Source organism: Silurus aristotelis (assembly GCF_946808225.1).
Source record: "Silurus aristotelis genome assembly, chromosome: 18".
NCBI classification, from domain to species: Eukaryota; Metazoa; Chordata; class Actinopteri; order Siluriformes; family Siluridae; genus Silurus; species Silurus aristotelis.
In genome coordinates, this window is record NC_139591.1 from 23132108 (window position 1) to 23151772 (window position 19665).

The 19665-nt window shown below is 42.2% G+C and overlaps 2 protein-coding genes and 1 long non-coding RNA gene across 4 annotated transcripts in view; 2 read left to right on the plus strand and 1 right to left on the minus strand.

The window, feature by feature from the left end:
- Window positions 1–6212, minus strand: part of mrrf (mitochondrial ribosome recycling factor) — a 13285-nt gene extending 7073 nt beyond the window's left edge. The window contains exons 1-3 of the mRNA XM_083568857.1: window positions 6079–6212; window positions 2150–2314; window positions 1707–1859 (exon numbers count right to left, since the gene is read on the minus strand). Coding sequence (XP_083424983.1) covers window positions 1707–1859; window positions 2150–2312 — 316 coding nt within the window. The 5' untranslated portion in view covers window positions 2313–2314; window positions 6079–6212. The remainder of the gene's footprint in view (window positions 1–1706; window positions 1860–2149; window positions 2315–6078) is intronic.
- A 10-nt stretch (window positions 6213–6222) lies between these two features.
- On the plus strand, window positions 6223–19349 carry rbm18 (RNA binding motif protein 18). Of its 2 annotated transcripts, none has more exons than XM_083568865.1 (6): window positions 6223–6425; window positions 8025–8138; window positions 13539–13665; window positions 14433–14513; window positions 17471–17559; window positions 18634–19349. In XM_083568865.1, exons 2-6 carry the CDS (start codon window positions 8032–8034, stop codon window positions 18800–18802), a joined length of 573 nt encoding a protein of 190 aa, XP_083424991.1. In that variant the 5' UTR covers window positions 6223–6425; window positions 8025–8031; the 3' UTR covers window positions 18803–19349. The 2 variants fall into 2 exon arrangements, with proteins under 2 accessions (XP_083424991.1, XP_083424992.1); XM_083568866.1 differs by lacking the exons at window positions 17471–17559; window positions 18634–19349 and adding exons at window positions 16138–16254; window positions 16977–17445 and having other exon boundaries at window positions 14433–14519.
- On the plus strand, window positions 9009–10078 carry LOC310740982. Its single transcript, XR_014537809.1, has 2 exons — window positions 9009–9725; window positions 9932–10078. It is a non-coding gene; the product is annotated as an uncharacterized lncRNA (long non-coding RNA).
- Window positions 19350–19665: the final 316 nt, after the last annotated feature.

Sequence of the window (19665 nt, forward strand, 5' to 3'; positions counted from 1 at the left end):
TTACTAACACCCTTGTGGCTGAAGGACTCCCCACAAAATCTAGTGAAACATCTTCCCAGAAGAGTGGAGCTCATTATAACAGCAAATTGGGACTAAATGTGGAATGCATCACATTCCTTGTACAGCACAATGTTGCTATACATGGAATTACCAATCCTAGAATTCCACCCAAAGCTGCTGTTTCACCGCGATGCCGTTTTCAGTCAAAAACGGAGTGAATATATATAAAAGCCTGAATAGAGCAACAATATGAAAACACATTTTTCAATACTCCGTGTTCCTTTTCCCGCTCGTGCTAATCCAGACCTGGAAATCACGCAAATCAAATAAAAAAAACTGTCAGGAATGATTTTCGGCAGCCCAGAAACTCACTGAAGAACCTTCATAGGAACCCCGGACGCTTTGTAGGAACTCAAGAATAAAGGAAACTTTTTTGCGATTCAAAGAATCCGTAAAATCCCAGAAACTCGTCTGGAAAACCAGGAGCTCATTCAGGAACCTTTCCTGGAATGCGGAGTTGGATTGAACAAGAACGGTTCTTCTACATCTCAGAAGACACTTGTAATGGGATGTTCATAGAACGCAATGGAAAGAAAGAGCACGGAATCGTGAGGTTTCCAGAAGCACGGCGTGACCACGGGCTGAGTCACGGCGTTAATCCGGCGCCTCGTCACCTCCTTCCCACAGTTAAGGTGATTCTCCGCCCCTCCTCCACAACACAAACGCTCAGTAATGAGCCCCAGATGACCATCAGGCCTTTTTCAAACCATGGTTTAGAGCAGACACGGTTTCTGCTCCAGCTCAGACGTCTGACACACTCAAATTTCTCAGCGATGGCAGGACCGTGAGAGAAGGAGCAAGAGAGTGGGATAAATACGAAGGTCAAAAGGTCAGAGAACGTCCACCTGAGCTGACGGAGTGACTGGGCTGGTGATCAGACTTGACCCTGAATGACCACAAACACAGAGAACGTTCCCACCTCAAGGAACAATAGTCCACAACGGAATGGATCAGTGAATAGATGCTTGTGGAGTAATTCCCCTGAGGAGCTCGAGGTGGAACAATGCTGCTTTCCCCTGATAACTTCCACACCAAATCTAACCACAATTTATATTCAATTCCATTCCGAATCTCAGGAAATCATTCAGGAACATTTCAGGAGCCTGAAAAGTTATTATTATTATTATTATTATTATTATTATTAAATCCAGGAGCTGAGAAATATCTTGAAATCCATATTAGAAGAACCCAGGAACTTCTACAGAAATCTTCTAAAAAATGCAATAAAGCTTCTATTATTATTAGGTTCTCTTTAAGGAACCGAAGAACCTCCTCATGAACATTGAGGATTTTTTGAAAGCCATACATGAATTCAGAAGAGTTAATTTTAGAATTCAGAAAGATTTTAGGGAACATATTAACCTTTTTTTTCCAACCCATGAGCACAGGAACATTTTCAGAAAGGCTTTTATCCTGGTAACTGTTGACCTTTTGGGAAATAAAGAACCTAAGAGGATCATAAAGGAACCGAGGAACCTCTTTAAGATCCCCCTTGAGGAGTTTTTTTCCAAAACGCAAAAAGCATTTGTAGGAAATTTTTAGGAACACAGGTACAATACAGTTCTTCTTTAGTAGGGGTGTGTGTGTGTGTGTGTGTGTGTGTGTGTGTGTGTGTGTGTGTGTGCGGGGATAATGATGCTGCTGACCTGGTGAGGTTCTGATTCCCAGGTTGCGGCTGAAGTCGTCCCTCAGAGTGGTCAGAACGGCAGCCATGTCTTCCTTCACCTCGTCCAGGTTGATGATGTCCTCCACCAGGGCGGCGTTGATGCTCACTTTAGTCATCTGACTCTTTGCTTTTGCTTCATAGAGATGAGAAGAGAGCAGAGATGAGAAGCTGTTTTACAAGACGGAGAAATGAAAGGAGTCGCCTGCATGCTGGTAGATCATCAGTGCCATTACAAATGAAAGCAAAGCCAAGAGGAATTTCACGTCCTCTCATGTAGCCTCTCCACTGAACCTAAGCAAGCACTTCAAACTGGAGAGCCGAGATATTGTTCTGGAACAAAGGCTCGACCTGGAGCTCGCCCTCATGCGAGACTCTTTGAAACGCTCGGCGCGGCCGGAGGAGGGATGAGGGCGCTACACTTACCTTTACTTTTCTTCGTAGCATAATGGCGGGCGTGATGAGCCGGAGAGACGACAACATGGGGGCAGAGATGATGAGCGAAAGGAAGCACTGGTGTGCTGCTTACAACTGGGCTTGTGACGGAGCGGAGCAACGGGCGCAGGAGGCCCAGACGACTAGACGCCATGTCTGGACACGAGACAAACACATAACAGAGGAAAGGGAACAAATTTATAGAAGATAAAATATGTGTTACTGTCCAGTTATTTTTAACCTTTCATAAGCTCAGGTCTGAAGGTCTGATTATAAAAAAAAAAAATCCCTCACATTTAAACCTTTTCATTATCTTATAATAATAACAACAATAATACTAATAATACTAATAATAATACAAGATGGTATCAAAAGGTTTCGAGATTAGTTCTGTAACACGCCACCAGATGGCAGCACAAAACTCCACGCACAGTCACAAGGGGCACCGAAGCTGTGCGACTGGTGCTATTCCGACCACGTGCATTACCACGTCTGTTATTCTGACCACGTGTGCACCCTGTCAACGAGCTCCTCACACGTGAAAAAATATGATCTCACCTCCGCACCCGACCTACTTGCCAGATTTGGCTCCTGTGGATTTCTCCCTCTTCCTGAAGATGAAGATCAGCTCAAACGTCGCCGTTTCGACACCGTCACAGACGTGCGGCGCGAATCGCAGAAGGTGCTCGAGACCCTTCGAAAAGACTTCCAGGACACGTCGCAAAAATACGAGACTTTTTTATTTTTATCATATAAAGAATTCATCATAACAGTAGAAACATGGTGGTGGTTGTATTAGAAGAAGCCCTAGCTCTGAGGTTCACCATTGCCATGGAAACTACTCTAAATCTTCATTACAACCAGAAGACTAATAGCTTGGGACCAAAAGACTAATCGTCGATTTTAATGGTGAAACTTCATCTGATCAATCCGTCGAGTTTGCCGTTTCCTGAGTCATGGAGGACAACGAGGGTTTCCCAGGGTTTTCTTCTTCTGGATCTTTCCCTAACTTATAAATGGGACAGCTGTTACTGACAGAAGGAACCTCGCAGAGTGACTCACACATCTGTCCATATCCCTCACTTTACCATCAGCGACACACACACACACACACACACACACACACACACACACACACACACACACACACACAGTCACTTTATTTTCATAAAAATAAAGAAATAGATGGACAGGATGGATATTAGTCCAGCTGTATCTATGACTCGGTCAAACGTTTGTGGACACCTGACCGTAAGATTGCTATGTGCTTCTTTTTGAACATCCATTTCCACACCGAGTCTCTACGTGATAAACAGAAGACTGTAATCAGTGATCGGTGGTCACAATCACCTTTCAGGAGGATGTTGCGAACGTGTTGAGTTTTTGTTGTTTTGTTGTGCCGTGTTCGCACAAACGATCTTGCAGGCGAAGTAAAAGAACGGCCTTCTTCTACAAGAGCATGAGGAGTGCTGCTGTTCCAGATGTTTACAAAGCGGCTCGGCCGGTGCGTTTAGGTGTGAGGTATCGCCGTAGCCAAAACAAGGCCTTGTGTATTGTCTGTGATGTGACGAGTGGCGCGGCGGCTCGGGGCGATAAAGCTTCACGACACTCTGGCTTCAAATCCTGCGCTCGGATTCCTGCCATCGCTCCACAACCCTGATTATTATCAGAGCCCGGCGACGGCGCGTGGCAGCTCGGATAAAAGCCCACAGCTGGTGTAGTTTAAAGGCAAAGCTGAGAGAGAGATTGTGACGAGTCGTCTGGTGAGAGAAGAGGAAGACGAGGAGGAGGAGGAAACAAGGACGTGGGTTGAAAGGCTGATGGCAGGTTTTAACAGAGCAAGTCGAGCGGAAAAGTGCAGCACAGGTGGGATACGGACCTCGACGCACCTCTGACCGGTGCTCGGGGCAGCTGCTGCTCTCGCTATGGAACATTTCAGCTCTTGAAAGCCGGCGAATGGAGATTAAATCCTTATCGGGGGAAAAGGAAACAATGACGTCCGTCAGCGGCACTGTATCACTGTAAAGTGTAACAGCAAGGCTCCGAGATATTACAGGATATAACGCAGGACAGGAAAAGAACAAGGTGTGATGTCGATCTCCTGGAGAGTTTTATTCCTCGGACGATATTTTCTTGAATTACTAATTATACGTTTTAATTCACTTAAACTGCCGTCTTTATCCTGGAGATTAAAGAAAAGCTGAACTGTTACGAAGCACTGAAACTGGAGTCTCCTTCACCATATCCATGTCTCTGTATATCTGTCCACACCGAGTGAGAAATGATGAAGGAGTTGTTACTATAACGACCACCGCCATCATCATGACCATCATGACCTCCATCATCATTATAGAAAATGTTGATGATTCGTTTGCACAGAGATGTTCAGCCTGAATAAATGAGTGAACAGATGATGATGATGATGATGCTCGTGTGATGAGACAAAGACGGGTCTGGATCATGAATCAGTTCAATTTAATTTGTACAGCATTTTTAACAGTAAAAAGCTCCCTCAGCAGTTTTATAAGATTTTAAAGATTAAATTTTAGCATCATAAACGAATCTCCCTGAACAATGTGATCCTTAATGAAAGATAAAATAAAATAACACACAGTACTGTGACAGTGAACAAGTGGAAAAAAGTTCTGTGGAGTCCAAATAGAACATTTGTGTCTCTAACAGAAGAACTTGTGTGAGATGGAGAACAGTAGAGAAGATGTGATCAGACTTCCTCACCCCCACACTCACACATGGAGGTGGAAGTTTAATGGTTTGGGTTTGTTTTGGAGCAGGGAAGTTTCCGGAAAGTGAAAATAAACCAACATGGCTCCCATTTTTTATTTCATCACAATGCAGTAGCGTCTGGACTGCGGCTCTTTGAAAGCGACTTTAAGACGATGTTCTGTTTTGTTCTGTAAGAGTTATTTAGAGAGCAGACAGACGTCTGGAGTGATATGGAGTAATCTATCATGTAACCACCTGCCCAGTCACTGCACCTAAATCCTACTGAACTGCTCTGAGATGAAAAAGAACATCTCCAACTAGTGAAGAACCGTTTTAAAGGAGACACAGCAAAATATTTCAGCTGAACGTTTGGAGAAACGAAGTGATGCTGAGTGTGTAAAACTGGACTTCATGCGAAGGCAGGATTTGTCACTGAAAAAAAAGCGGAACATCTGGACTTTTATAGGTTTGTTTGGTCATTACATTACCGAGTTCGTTGTATAGAAACAAAAGGAACCTGCACGTGTCTCTCAAACACCATAAGATTTTCACAGGCGTTGTATATTTTGTTTAAAAAATAAAATAAAAAAAAGTACAAATCTGTGTAATTAAATTTAACAATGCAAAGCTTTTCATTTTTGATAATAAATATCTAATAATAAAATGATATCTCGATTCTAGGTTACTTTTTTCACTTTTTTTATTACGAGGTTTCCTCGGTCCTCTGCGTCTTCCTTCTGCCTTTAGAACCCAAAAATCGAAATGTCTTGTTTATGTCATGGGTGGAATTTTTGTACTCAACTAAACATGACTTTAAGGAACTGATGATTAGTTTATAGAGATGTAAAACACACAATTCTGTACAGGAACAGTAGTTGGAACAGTAGGATCAGAGTTCATTTACAACCAAACCAAACACTAACAAAAAGGTGTCACTCAGGAATCTGGTGCAAAACCGCACATAAATATTTATCATTCATTAATTATTAAATCAAATCATCTCTGTGATTAATAATCTTAATAAAAACAAACGGAGCTTCAGTGTATTAACGTTGAACGACATTAAGAGGGCATGTCGGACACTGTTATAAAAAATCTCTCATCCTTCTAAAACTTTATTTTTATATAAATAATAAACTATTAAAACATATAAAAGTTACCCTTTATTACAGTGTAGTATAAACACACATACATACCCCACACCAGGTTAAACTCCTGCTCTGTACCGCTCTCAGTGCACTTCAAACTAAACACTGGTCAAGCACATGCCACAAAAGCTGTGTGGTACGTCATCAAAAATGGCCGCCCAGTCCCCCCAAATGGTGAAAGTTTGCCGAGGACGTCATTTGTCCGCGGCGGGGTTTTTTTTTTCCATGTTTTGCTAGTATTGCTAAGCAAACGAGATAAATAACAGGCGCTGGAAAGACGATTAGAGATTAAAATCACGACATGCTCTGTTTATAAGTCGTTTGTATTTAGCATCGCGACTCTGGTCCACGCTTTTTGTTTATTATTATTTTTAAACGGGAGCTTTAACTATACGGTAAGTCAATCCCGGGGTCTTTAGATGCTAATCCGGCTAGCGTTAGCATGCTAATTCACCTATAACGGTAAATAAACATTGTGTCGAATTATAACTACTATTTGTTTGTCTTTTTAAACTCTATATCGTAAAATATTGAGCTCTATTTGTTATAAAAGCGTGAAGTGTTTGCGAATGGGGGATTCTCGGTCTTATTAGTTGTTGTTTTATGTGTAGCATTTGTAGTGTATGACTTTGGACGTTGTCATGTCAACCTCAGCAGCCGGTTCCTAAAAAGATTAATGCAAAAAAACATTTTATGGAAATGTGTAATTCATTCATTCATAGTATTCAGTGTGGAGCAACTAAAAAGTCCTGAGGTCTGACCAAACATTTCTTGTAAATAAATCATCTCCTAGAAGAAATTTCTACTGAGAAGAGGTTGGAGAGGAACCTGAACTTTACATGAAATAAAAGATCTGATCCAGCAATCGGCAAATAAGTCGGAAAATAAGTTTGCATCCAGCTGATCCAAGCCTCTGAAAGCATCATGTACAGGGTTATCCCAGAGTGCTGATGGATTCTGGATCCTGATTGGTCAGGAGGGGTTGATTAGTTTTTTCTGACAGCAGCTCGGACGGTAATAACAGGTTTACCTTATTGTTTCTATAGTAACCGCTCCTTCACTTGGACTGGTAAGTGGATGTAGAGACGTTTTCCCCAGACCTTTATTTACATTTCTTTGGAAGGAGTCTCCAGTTTCGGTGCTTTTGTAAGAGTCGAGAGTGAAGGCACAACTTTACGTGTATAGACACAAACATTTTTCGTGGGGTTTGGGGGTGAACTACTTGTGTGAGAACTGTTTGAGTTTTGTGGAAGAGCCACAACCTTAAATGTAGCTATAAGTGGATACATTTATGCGGTGGTGTCAAAGTTTTTTCAAGAAATTGTACTTTATTTATCTACATTTCCACACTGTCACTTTCAAAATAGTCTCCCAGCGTTACTAGCATTCCTCTGGTGTCAAAACGGCGACATTTCTTCTGTAAAAGGGCGAAGTTCGCAGGAGCCAAATCTGGCGAGTAGTGTGTGTGCGGAACTGAGATCATGTGGATCGTTCTCCGACGATCCTCATGCACGAGTTGCCGAATGGTTTTGACATTTTCGGGGGTTGAGCTCGTTCCTGATCTCTCGTTGTCTTCCAGTGATGTTCTTCTACTCTTGTAAACACCTCGGATGCACCTTTTTTACGCAGAATTTCACGTTTGCTCCATGATGAAATTGCAGACACGGTAACACGCATGGTCTAAACAGCACCAGTTACACCGTTAGTCTCCAAACTCTTTAATACCAACTCATACGCCATTTGACAGATGGCCTTATCCAGAGCGCCTCACAATTATCTCATTCACACAACGGAGCAGTTGATGGTTAAGGGCTCAAGGGCACAGCGGTGGTGGGATTTGAACTCATGACCTTTTTGATCAGAAGTCCTACAGCTTAAACACTGAGCTCACCCTTTTCCCAAAGGGAATAATTCTGTTTTGGGGTAAATATGGTATAATAGGAATAAAACGCTGTGTTTTTTGCTCACATTATGTGCAACCCTTCTGTCTTTAGGAGTCCAATGCAGTCGGCTGCGGAGACGATGGAGAACGCCTCGATCCTGTCGGGCGCCTCGGCGCAGGAAGGCCACCGCCTGTGGATTGGCAACATCGACCCTAAAATCACAGAGTGAGTGCCTGATGTGTTGGGATGATGGATTAGTTGTGTGTGTGTGTGTGTGTGTGTGTGTGTGTGTGTGTGCGCGCGCGTGTTCCTGGAGAATGAGCAGATGACCACAGCGGCGTGTGAGAAACGAGATGTGGAGACCCGCGTGTTCTCTCGGCCGTCCTTTCTTACTCACCTGGCATGTTTACTCTGTCAACCTGTAGTGAACGAGGAAGCTGGAAAATGTAGCGTTTGCTCAGGCCGGTGTCTAGACAGGCGTTTCCTTTCCCCCTCTCCGTCCCCTCCATCTGCACTTTCTCTATAATAACCTGTTGGATTGGAAACAGCCAGGATGCCCAGGGGCCGGGGTTCAGGGAAGATTAATTAGCTCGCGCGTTGACGCTGTTTGTTATATCAACGTCCACTTCGCAGTCCACAGGTGTGACATCAGCTCTCACACTCACTGTGTGTGTGTGTGTGTGTGTGTGTGTGTGTGTGTGTGTGTGTGTGTGTGTGTGTGTGTGTGTGTGTGTATGCATGTCAGGATGATGGATAGAGTCCGGGAGAAGATGCTGTGCTAATCCAGTTTCTTCTAAAAAAGCTTAAAAACTGCAGCAGAAGCGTTCTCTGACGTGCTCTAAACGTGAGCCGTACATCAATCACCGCATGATGCTCATTAGGGGGATAATTTACTGTAACGGTGTGAATTCCGTCTGAGTCACAAATTAGAAATGAAATGCATTAGGATTTTGCAGTACAATGTTTTTTGTTGTTTTTTTGTGTAAGATTTCCCACATAATGTTGATCTGAAATAATTAAAATAAAAGTTAAATCAACCTTTTAGGGGGTTAAAAAAAATATATAACAAAAATGAAATGAATCTCGGTATACCCTGTATTCTCCAAAAGTTTGTGGACACCTAACCATAAGATTCATACGTGCTTTTTTTTTTGTATTATTTTTTTATACATCTCCATGTTTAGTCTCCATTTACTCTTAAAATGAGCTCCACTCTCCTGGGAAGATGTTCCACTCGATTTTGTGGAGGTCCAGTCAGCTACAAGGGTTGTAAGGTCAGGCGCTGATGTAGGTGAGAAGGTGAGGAGGGGATCGTCATACAGGTTTGGATCTGCAGTTCACGTGAATAGAACATTTCAGGCTCGTGATAATTGAGCTCAGAACCAGTTCTCTTTAGGTTCACACTAAATCCGTCCCTCCCTTAAATGACGACTCTGGGCTTTTTCTCAGCCTGCTTTAACATCTATAATGTTGTGAAGACGGCTGATGATGTGTTTTTATTTTTTCATTACAAAATAAAAAATAAAAGTAAAGAAGTCAATAGACCTCGAACTAATGTAGTGGAAACATGAAAGATGCTTAGAGCAGTAATGCAAATGTTGTTGAACAGAATGATTTATACAGAGAGCCGAGAGCTCGAAGTGATTTCTCTTCACACACACGTTCACACAGCGAACTGTACCGTAACCTGAAAGCAAAACGAGACGTTCGAAACGTTTACACGTGGACCTGAGTGGGATCAAGTGAGTAAGTTGTATAAAACACAACTGTATTATTCTGATGCCTAATTGGTGTGTGTGTGTGTGTGTGTGTGTGTGTGTGTGTGTGTGTGTGTGTGTGTGTGTGTGTGTGTGTGTGTGTGTGTGTGTGTGTGTGGGACAGATCCGCTCACCCAGTCAACGTCCAGATATCATACAGAACATTTATTTTATGTGACTTTGTTACTGGATCTGGAGGATCGGTTTCAGATACGTTGTTTGCGGAGCAGCGTTTGCTGTAGAAGGTCAGCATCAGGGCAGCGTGACGAACCACACTGCTGAAACCACTCACACTGAATGGCACGTTCACACACTTTCCACTGCACCAACTCTCTTACACTCTCTTTCTTTCTCTCTCACACACTCTCTCTCACACACTCTCTCTCACACACTCTCTCTCTCACACACTCTCTCTCTCACACACTCTCTCTCTCTCTCTCTCTCTCTCTCTCTCTCTCTCTCTCTCTCTCTCTCTCTCTCTCTCTCTCTCTCTCTCTCTCTCTCTCTCTCTCTCTCTCTCTCTCTCTCTCTCTCTCTCTCTCTCTCTCTCTCTCTCTCTCTCTCTCTCTCTCTCTCTCTCTCTCTCTCTCTCTCTCTCTCTCTCTCTCTCTCTCTCTCTCTCTCTCTGCATCTCATCAACACCTGGCAGCTCCCAGAAATCCACTGCTCTGATGGGAGGGCGAAAGAAAAAAACGAACACGTTGAACTTTCCACAAGTCCTTTAACGCTTCGCATTTGCACCTGAACTTGAGATTTATTTAAACTGGCGATCGAGACACGGCCGACCCGAGGGTGAGAAAGTCCACGAGCTCCTTCATTATCATGTCTGCTTTCCCTCCAGGCTTCAGAGACAAACATGGAGTTATTCTGGCTGTTTTTTTTTGTTTTTTTTTACCAACAGGGCAGAGAAAGATCATGTTCATGAATTCCTGCGCTCATCACGGTTCATTCATTCAGAGACGTCAACAAAGTAAATTCTGCGGCCGAAAGTATTGGCACTCGAGCCACAAACCTGTTTTTGGATGCAGTAGCATGAATCAAGATTTTTATTTTTCACAAACATCATTACGTGAAGAACACAACTTGCAGTGACCTGTTCCACCTGTTTCAGCATGACGATGCCCCTGTGCACAAAGCAGCTCCATGAAGATCTTCTTTACATGGTCTAGAGTAGAAGATCTCCTGCTATAGAGCTCCAACCCTATTGAACACCTTTGAGATGAATGTGATGTAGGTGTTCATTAGGGATGAGGTCAGAGCTCTATAGAAGGCCATTCCAGATCTTCCACTGCAACAATACAAGCCATATCTTTACATCAATAGCATTTGGCAGATGCCCTTATCCATTTGAACTTGTGACCTTCTGATCCAAAGTCCAATGCATAAAACACTGAGCAACCACCGTCCATATATCTTTTATATATATATATATATATAAATCATATAGTCATCATTTCATCATCAGAATCGTGATGATAAAGTGGAATAATCTTCCTCTTCAGAAGCGAAATGTACGCGATGTGCTGTGGAAGCCTGAGGTGTTCAGACATCCAGAGAAATCCAGATTGTGGTGTTTACACTCGTCTTTTTCTCTGAAGCGGGCAGATAAAGTGTAGACACATCCAGTAAAATGAACAGAAACAGGAGGAGGAAGTGAGCTCCTGCCATGTGCTCAGATAATCATCACAACACACACACACACACAAACACACATGTATATATGTATAATTCACCCGTTGTTTAAGTGAGAAACACTGCCACCTTGTTTTCTGATTGTTCTGTTTACATCTTCCTGCCTTTCACACGCAGGTGCCCCAGGAACCTCGGTATAAAAAGGTGGTGGAAAAAAAAATGGAAAGAAAGAAAAAAAAATCAGTGCTTTGGTTCCATTTGTGGCTTGGCTGCAGTTTGTGCTGTTAGAGAGCGAGCCTTGAATCCAAACCGCCTTGAATCCAAACCCTTATTTTTTTTTTGTTTTGTTTATGCCCCCCACCCCCCCACTTCGGAGAGGGGCATTGTGGTCTGCTGAAAGCCACAGCTCGTCCCCCCCGTGCATCACGGGCTCAAGCCATTTTTAAGTCAGGAAGACGTGGTGGCCAGGGTCGAGTGGGTGGAGTCTGGGAAAGTGCGAAACGCTCCTCGAGGGTAAACCTCCTGGGAGACGAAGGGAAGACATTAAGACAGCGGCCAGGACCCCGATTCTGGGCCCAGGATTAAAAATAACCCCCCGAGCGAAACCACAACAATAAAGCAGAGCCCCCGATCACGTCCGTGGCTCGGCCCCCGAGACCCCGGCGTTCCCAGACTGCTCCGATTGTTCAGGCAAAAAATACTCGGGACGCGAGTGAGCCGGGATTGGTGTAGCGTTCGGGATCCTTCAGTTTGCTTGATTTTGTGCCAAAATTATTATATAATGTTTCATAAACTCTCTGATCTACTGTTGAATGTTTATTAACACTTAATAAGCAGAACATTTTATTTAACTTTAAATGTAACTTAATTTTTTTATTTTGAACTTAAAAAAATAAAATACACATTCTCTTTAGGGTTCTTCAGTTTGTCCCTCTGGAGAACTTCAAAGTGTTTACTAGTCACTGAGGGAGGTTGCAGCTCAGTGGTTAAGGTGTTGGGCTTGTGATCAGAAGGTCATGAGTTTAAATCCCAGCACCACCAATCTGCTCCTGAGAAAGACCCTCAACCCTCAACTTTCTTATGCACAAATGTAAAGACTGGGAAGATGCCATGAATGTCATGGTTCCAAGTAGAACCTCAGCCCCACCTGAAGAACCTTTTAAAGAACCCCATAATACAAATAAATACATTTAATTTCGAAATATAAAAAAAAGAGCAGAACAATTTTTTATCTCAATGTTAATGGTTTTTGTTTATTTTTTACATCCTGCTGCGTAGTTGCTTAAAGTCGTAGAGCTTCAGCGCACTCGGGATAAATCTGCTCTCGTCACAGCTCAGCACGGAGAACTCATTAATATCGTTCAGGATTGTTAAAGTAATCCTACCGCCCTGGTTCTCGGCAAACTCGGAAACCCGGGGGCAGGACGTGTCCGACGTAGTTCTTTTCTGGCCCCCCGATTGGCCGTCAGCGCGTCAGTCAGCGCGATAAGGGTTGGGACCTCCGCGCAGTCCTAGATGTTTGTTCTGAATCGAGCTCTGGAGGGAATTCACGCTTCCTCTTTTTGATGTTTTCATTGTCCTCTCGCTGTATCCTCTGTATTGTGTGGATAAAAGATTTACGGCAGCTAAAAAGGTGTAAAGTGACCTGTCATTCTAATCAAGTCCATCTGCAGGAGCGGCGTGATGTCATACCACAGGGTTTTATTGCTCTTTTCACATGCAAGCACTCACAAATGTGTAAACAGTGCCATTTATAGGCTCTAATGTGTTAACACACACACACACACACACACACACACACACACACACACACACACACACACACACAAACATAACATCTAATGCATATTCTATTAGTTGTTTGAAATCTGGATCCTGATTGGCCGGAAGGTGTTCATACAGTTTTTAAAAATGTGTAGCTCGTTTTTTTAGTAACAATTTTGACGAGTTTTCTGTAAAGAGAAATTTGTGGTGGAAGGAGTCTCCAGTGTCAGAGGGTAAAGCTGTTATTTTGCAGTTTATAGGTACCACAGCAAGCTGGCAGGGGACTGTATGTTTGTAGCTGCTATAACACAACTCACAACAGGGACGACCTTGTTTTTCAGACGTCCCAATCATTAAAGTGTAAATGAATAAAAATACATACATGCTGTTGTGTACAAGCAATAAAACACTTGTTTACAATTGTTCCTTTTAAATGTGTTGTGTGTTTTTTTTTTTTTTTTTTTCCTTCCAGGTATCACCTGGTGAAGCTGCTGGAGAAATTCGGAAAGGTGAAGCAGTTCGATTTCCTGTTCCACAAGTCCGGACCGATGGAGGGTCAGCCCCGAGGATACTGCTTCGTCAACTTCCACACCAAAGAGGTTTCTCTCTCACACGTCTCCTTCACCTGTGTTAAAGATGATGTTTAGTTTTTGTCCGATTATTGCTACAATGATCATTGGAGGAGGAAATTTGATAGAAAATTATTTCAGTAAAGAAAAATTGTATTTGTCCATCAGCGTTGATTATTCAGTGCAGTGTGAGTCGGAGGAGTATTTACAGGCTTTGTATATGCGCACACACACTCGCACGCGCGCACACACACACACACACGCACGCGCACGTCTTTTGGGGGGCCCCAGTGATCCATCAGCGCCATTATCGCGCTTTGTGTTGTTATTGAGCAGGCGCTGAGGGAAGCCATCGAGTCGGAAATCTTCAAACGCTCTTTAATGTTTCCGTCTGATGTTCAGCGCCTGAACGATTCCTCGTGCAATACGATCGTGATCTGATCTCTATCGCTTAAATACCGACGTTCATTAATGTGTATTATTCTTCAATACATGGTAAACATTGTAAATTGTAGCGATTTAGTTTTTCTTTCGACGCATCAGGGTTGAGTTCTGATCTCACGGCGGGTTCACACCTGCATCCTGCATGTGATCGCTGTGAGCGCAGCAGCTCAAAAACACACTCATGTGAAGGGGTTTCATACAAAATATTTGAAAGTGTGATTAAAAAAAGGGTGTCATGGAGGAATAATGCTACAGTCAGTTCTCTGTAGGAATGAATGAGGATTCTCAATTATTAGTTTTATTGGGTTTTGAGTGATTTCAGTTTTGTATCTGAGATTCTTCTCTGTACTCAGGAGGCTGAACGGGCCATCCAGTGTCTCAATGGGAAGCTGGCGTTGTCCAAGAAACTGGTGGTGCGTTGGGCTCACGCACAGGTAAAGGTAAGTCCCCAAAACTCCTCACTTATGATTTTTTAAACTAACTAAGAGCTAACCTCGATCTGATCATCAGGATCGGACATTGGAGAAAACAAATGACAGAATTGGATCTGATCTGGAAAGTGTAATCTGATATAGAATAGAAAACCACAGCAGGTTAAAGGTCACATAATGATGACTGGAGTCATGCGGCTGATGCTGGGATTCTGCGTTTGGGGAAAAATTTATGTTTAAATATAAAGAGCCGAATTTTTTAGTTTAATTGATTTAGTGTTTTTGTGTTTGATTTGGAGTCGAGTTTTTGTGGATGGATATTAAGAAATATTTTTTGGATGTTTTTTTTTTTTGTGAAGAAGAAGAAACGGGCGTTAAAGCGGTAGCGTTGCGTCGTGGAAAAGAAGCAGGTCAGAATCCCGTGTTGGAATTTTCCGGTAGCTCAGTGAGACAGAAGCCGTGTTGAGTTCGGCCGAAAGACTCGTCCAGAGAAGCCGTTCTATAACAATAGGCAGCTGCCTCTGAGAGAGAGGAAATCCTGTATGGTCGAGAATGACCACCCCCCACCTCACCCCTTCGTTCCCCCATCCCCTCCTGCCCCGGTCTCTCCCCATCACAGGGGAACGGGACACCAGGCCGGGGTCAAGGTCATCACAGCAGAGCTGTTGACAACAACAACAAGCAGGAGCTGATCTGATCTGGTCTGAAGTGCCTCCACCCTGCCCTGTAGAACACACTCCTGACTCCTGACTCGTGAACTGCTTCAAACTGCACGTTCAGGTGTCGCGGAAATAACGCGATTGGAACGGTAAAATTTTGAGTTACGGAGTGATACACTGTATGACCAAAAAGTATTGGGACACCTGACTTGTCCAGCTGTAAAGGTGGTAACAAAGAGCTTCGAGACTAGTTTTGTAATACGCTAGCAGACGGCTGCTACACGCACAGTCACCGGGAGCACCGACCTTCATTAGTCAACGCCCCAGAAGAAAGCGACCTGTGTACATCGTGAGCTCTGCAGCAGTTGCTATATTGACCACATGCTTTACTTTTTGCTTCCACCTCCTATGTGCTTCTCACCCAAACTGTGAGCACAAAGTTGTGTCGGACGTCTTTGGCTGCAGGAGCATGAAATGATGCCTTCACTTGAACTAGGAGACCCAAACCTGTTCCAGCATGACAATGCCCCTGTGCACAAATACAGCTCTATGAAGACCTTTGGGATAAATGTGAACACTGACCGCACCCCACCCTCACCTTCTCACCAACGTCAGTAATCTCCAAACATCTCTACAAGTACACCTCCTCCCAGAAGAGTGGAGTTAATTATAGCAGCAAATGGTGATTACATGTGGAATGGGACGTTCAGAAAAAAGAAGCACATAGCAATCTTCTGGTCAGGCGTCCACAAACTTTTGTCCATGCAGTGTGTATTTAAGTCAGAAAGGGTTTCTTGGCTTCTGTTCCTCGTTAGATTTGTGGCTCTTTTTGTAGCTCCAGATACTAAATACTTGGCATCCCAGATGATAATAAGAACATTGTGTACGGTTAATTTTCTGACGGTTCCTTTCAAACTGCACTTTCAGCTTGAGCTTTTCCATAGACACATTGCCGGCTGCCCCCCCAGCCCACCCCCCACCCCCCACCCTCCTCTCCAACCTCGTTAGACGTCCATGTGAAGGGATGTTACAGGAAAACCTACAGCTCCATGTTGAAGCCATCAGAGATGCGCTGTTTAGTTTGGGTAATGATTCACACATGGGATGGGCACGGGGATTCTTTGTCCGTCTCGTAGGTTTGATGAGTATCTACAGGAAACCAGCTGCTGCCGCGTAAATAGCTATAAGGGAACATTTATTGCAAAATCGGGGAATCCTCTCTCTCTCTCTCTCTCTCTCTCTCTCTCTCTCTCTCTCTCTCTCTCTCTCTCTCTCTCTCTCTCTCTCTCTCTCTCTCTCTCTCTCTCTCTCTCTCTCTCAGTAGATCAGTCCCAATATTTACGGTCACTGACTACATTTTATTTATGACAAACAACCTTTTGTTTACGTCTAAGAATTTAAAAACCTGTCTGGAATGTTTATTTATCGTCTATTCCATTATTGTTATTAATTATAAAGAAATGATTCAAATGGTGTCAGATTATAGAATATCGATTTGAATATTTAAATAAATATGCAAAGTAGATTTTATTTTCAGCTTCATTATGTATTGATTTATCGATTGATTGATTTTTTTGTTAGCCTGTGGAAATCTAACGTCGACACGACGACCGTAAAATGACGCATTTCTGGACGTAGCCCCGCCCCTGAAACAAACCGATATGCAAATTTGCCTCGAATGTGTCACTGTTGTACCTAAATATACAAATCCATGTGGAGTTAATGATTTAGTTTGATGTTTGGATGTATTTGCGTTCAGTGTTATGAGTAATCGTGCTTCCTGTTTTCTTGTTCTTGTTCTCCACAGGTTCTCTCCTCACTCAAGGAAATCAGAAACCAAGACACACACACACACTAGGACCAGAACCAGGACCTGTTATGGCGTCTCTAATCTTTCGTGCTAGCCTGTGAAATCACGTTTATCAGACTATTGTGTGGGTGTGTGTGTGGGTGTGTTTGTTTTCACACTTAAATGCTAATCAATCACCGAAAGCGCGTTGTAATCGTATGCTTGTGTGACATGTAGACACGCCCCTCGTCTAGCGTGGACGTGTCCAATACCTCCATTTCCCTTTTATAGGGTGCCAATACTTTTACTTCTCTTTAAGAGTGCATCTCTTTAGTGAGATGTGCTGCAGTAGTCTCTCATTCAGTTCTCGTGTTTGTGTGTGTGTGTGTGTGTGTGTGTGTGTGTGTGTGTGTGTGTGTGTGTGTGTGTGTGTGTGTGTGTGTGTGTGTGTGTGTGTGTGTGTGTGTCTGTGTGTGTGTGTGTGTGTGTGTGTGTGTGTGTGTTTGTTTCAGAGATTTGAACCCTTCAGAGGAGACAAGAACCTTCCTGCCAGCTTGGAGCCATCGTGCAGTGAGGCAGAAGAGCAGCCCACCTCCCTGAGGTTAGTCAAATTGCGCTCTTCTTCTTCTTCTTCTCTCTCTCTCTCTCTCTCTTTCTCTCTCTCTCTCTCTCTCTCTCTCTCTCTCTCTCTCTCTCTCTCTCTCTCTCTCTCTCTCTCAGCTTCATGAAAATAAATTCCAGCGGCGTATAAATGGCTGCAGTGTCCAAACTCTGATGGCATAATGTTATTTCTTTAGGCAGTGTGTGTGTGTGTGAGCACAATATGACCATATCAGTGTATTACATTATTTATATATAACTATTCACCTGAATTTATTTTTCTTTTATTAATTTATTTCTTTTATTTATTTATTTCTGTATGTTTTGCAACTTCAGAGCTTCTGTAGAAAAATAATAATAATTTAATAAATAGACTAAAAATTATTTTATATTTTGTTGCGGATTTTCTTTTGTTTTTATATAATATATATATATATATATATATATATATATATATATATATATATATATATATATATATATATATATATATATTATTTATTTGTTTGTTTTCTTTTTTTTTTTCTTTTTTTTCTTAAGCCAATTTAAAACTGGTCATTTTTCTAAATTGTTTTCGGTTTTGAACAATTAGTTACTTTGATCTCTGTAACAACACAAACAAACCCATGAATAAATTAATCCTTATTTTTCAAAATATATTTAAAATATATTTCTTCATTTTTTTCCTACATTAATCACTATATATATATCTATCTTGCACCAAAGATCACAGTGTGTAATACAAATTAATAATACATTTAAATGAATATATAAACATTTAACATAAATTAATTGTATATAAACTATTATAAATAATTTGTATGTAATTTAAAAAAATTACAAATGTAGGTTTAACATTTTTTAGATGCTTGTAATTTTTTATATTTGAAATTATTTGTTGATTTAATCACAGTGTTTAAGAATTTAGGTTTTAGACAGAATTTCCATGAAATGTGAGTTTTGATTTCATGCAGTAGTGTGTTCACTCTGACCCTGTGTGTGTGTGTGTGTGTGTGTGTGTGTGTGTGTGTGTGTGTGTGTGTGTGTGTGTGTGTGTGTGTGTGTGTGTGTGTAGCAGTGTGAGTGCGAAGATTAAAGCAATCGAGGCGAAGCTTCAGATGATGGAGGAGAACGTGGATGAGGAATACGCAGGTCCGTCTCCGTACCTCTACAACAAACCTCCAGAGAAGAAGGACAAGAGATCTCAGCCTTACCACAAACAGTTCCGCAGGTTCAGGAGATGACCTGCTGTCTCACACATACACACACACACACACACACACACACACACACACACACAGTGTTAGGACTTCTGGTGGATAAAACACACATTAACCCTGTGTAGTGTCCAGAGCGAAACATGAGGAGAAAGATGTTTGTGTGAAAACACTTTCTCTCTCTCTCTCTCTCTCTCTCTCTCTCTCTCTCTCTCTCTCTCTCTCTCTCTCTCTCTCTCTCTCTCTCTCTCTCTCTCTCTCTTTTTTTTTTTTTCCTCTCTGTCTCTCTCGTAATTTTGTTTTTTAATGAATATTTAAGGTTTTGTACGTTTTGTAACATATTGGAACAGTTTGTTTCTTCTGATTAAAATTTTGCTGCTTATTTGAGCTAAAATCTCTTTCATGCTTGTGTAAAAACTGCAGCAAAACTCAGCATCATCTGCATTGTGCGTTGTCTGTGTTCCATCGGATCACGTGATCATCACATCTACAGCGACGGCGAGGAGCAGCGTCACGCGCCGTTCAGATCGACATCACATGTCCATTAATACAATAAACAACACGAGACCATCAACTGTGTCATTTATTTATTCGTTTTCATTCATATCCAGAAAAACTGTTTCATCATTCTGTTTGTTTTTACCCTGAAAAAGAAATAAAAAAGAATCAGCTTTTCACATATCCGTCAGGAGGAGTTTATTAGCATCACACATTTCTGTATTGATGTAGAAATGCAAAACGGGGAATGTCTTCATTTTTATTTAAATCGTGGAAATAATTTTGATTATCTTTTAAAATAAAAACTCATCTTTTAAGCAGTTATGGAGAATCAGTGCCTTTTTATATCCTCACAATTTATATAAATAAATATCAACTTTAAAACCTGCCGT

Excerpts from the sequence above, each read along its gene's own strand:
- rbm18 (XM_083568865.1), top strand. The coding sequence starts at position 8,032 with ATGCAGTCGGCTGCGGAGACGATGGAGAACGCCTCGATCCTGTCGGGC. Across the intron at positions 8,139-13,538 it reads ATCGACCCTAAAATCACAGA|GTATCACCTGGTGAAGCTGC; the intron begins GTGAGTGCCTGA and ends TTTTCCTTCCAG. Across the intron at positions 13,666-14,432 it reads TCAACTTCCACACCAAAGAG|GAGGCTGAACGGGCCATCCA; the intron begins GTTTCTCTCTCA and ends CTCTGTACTCAG.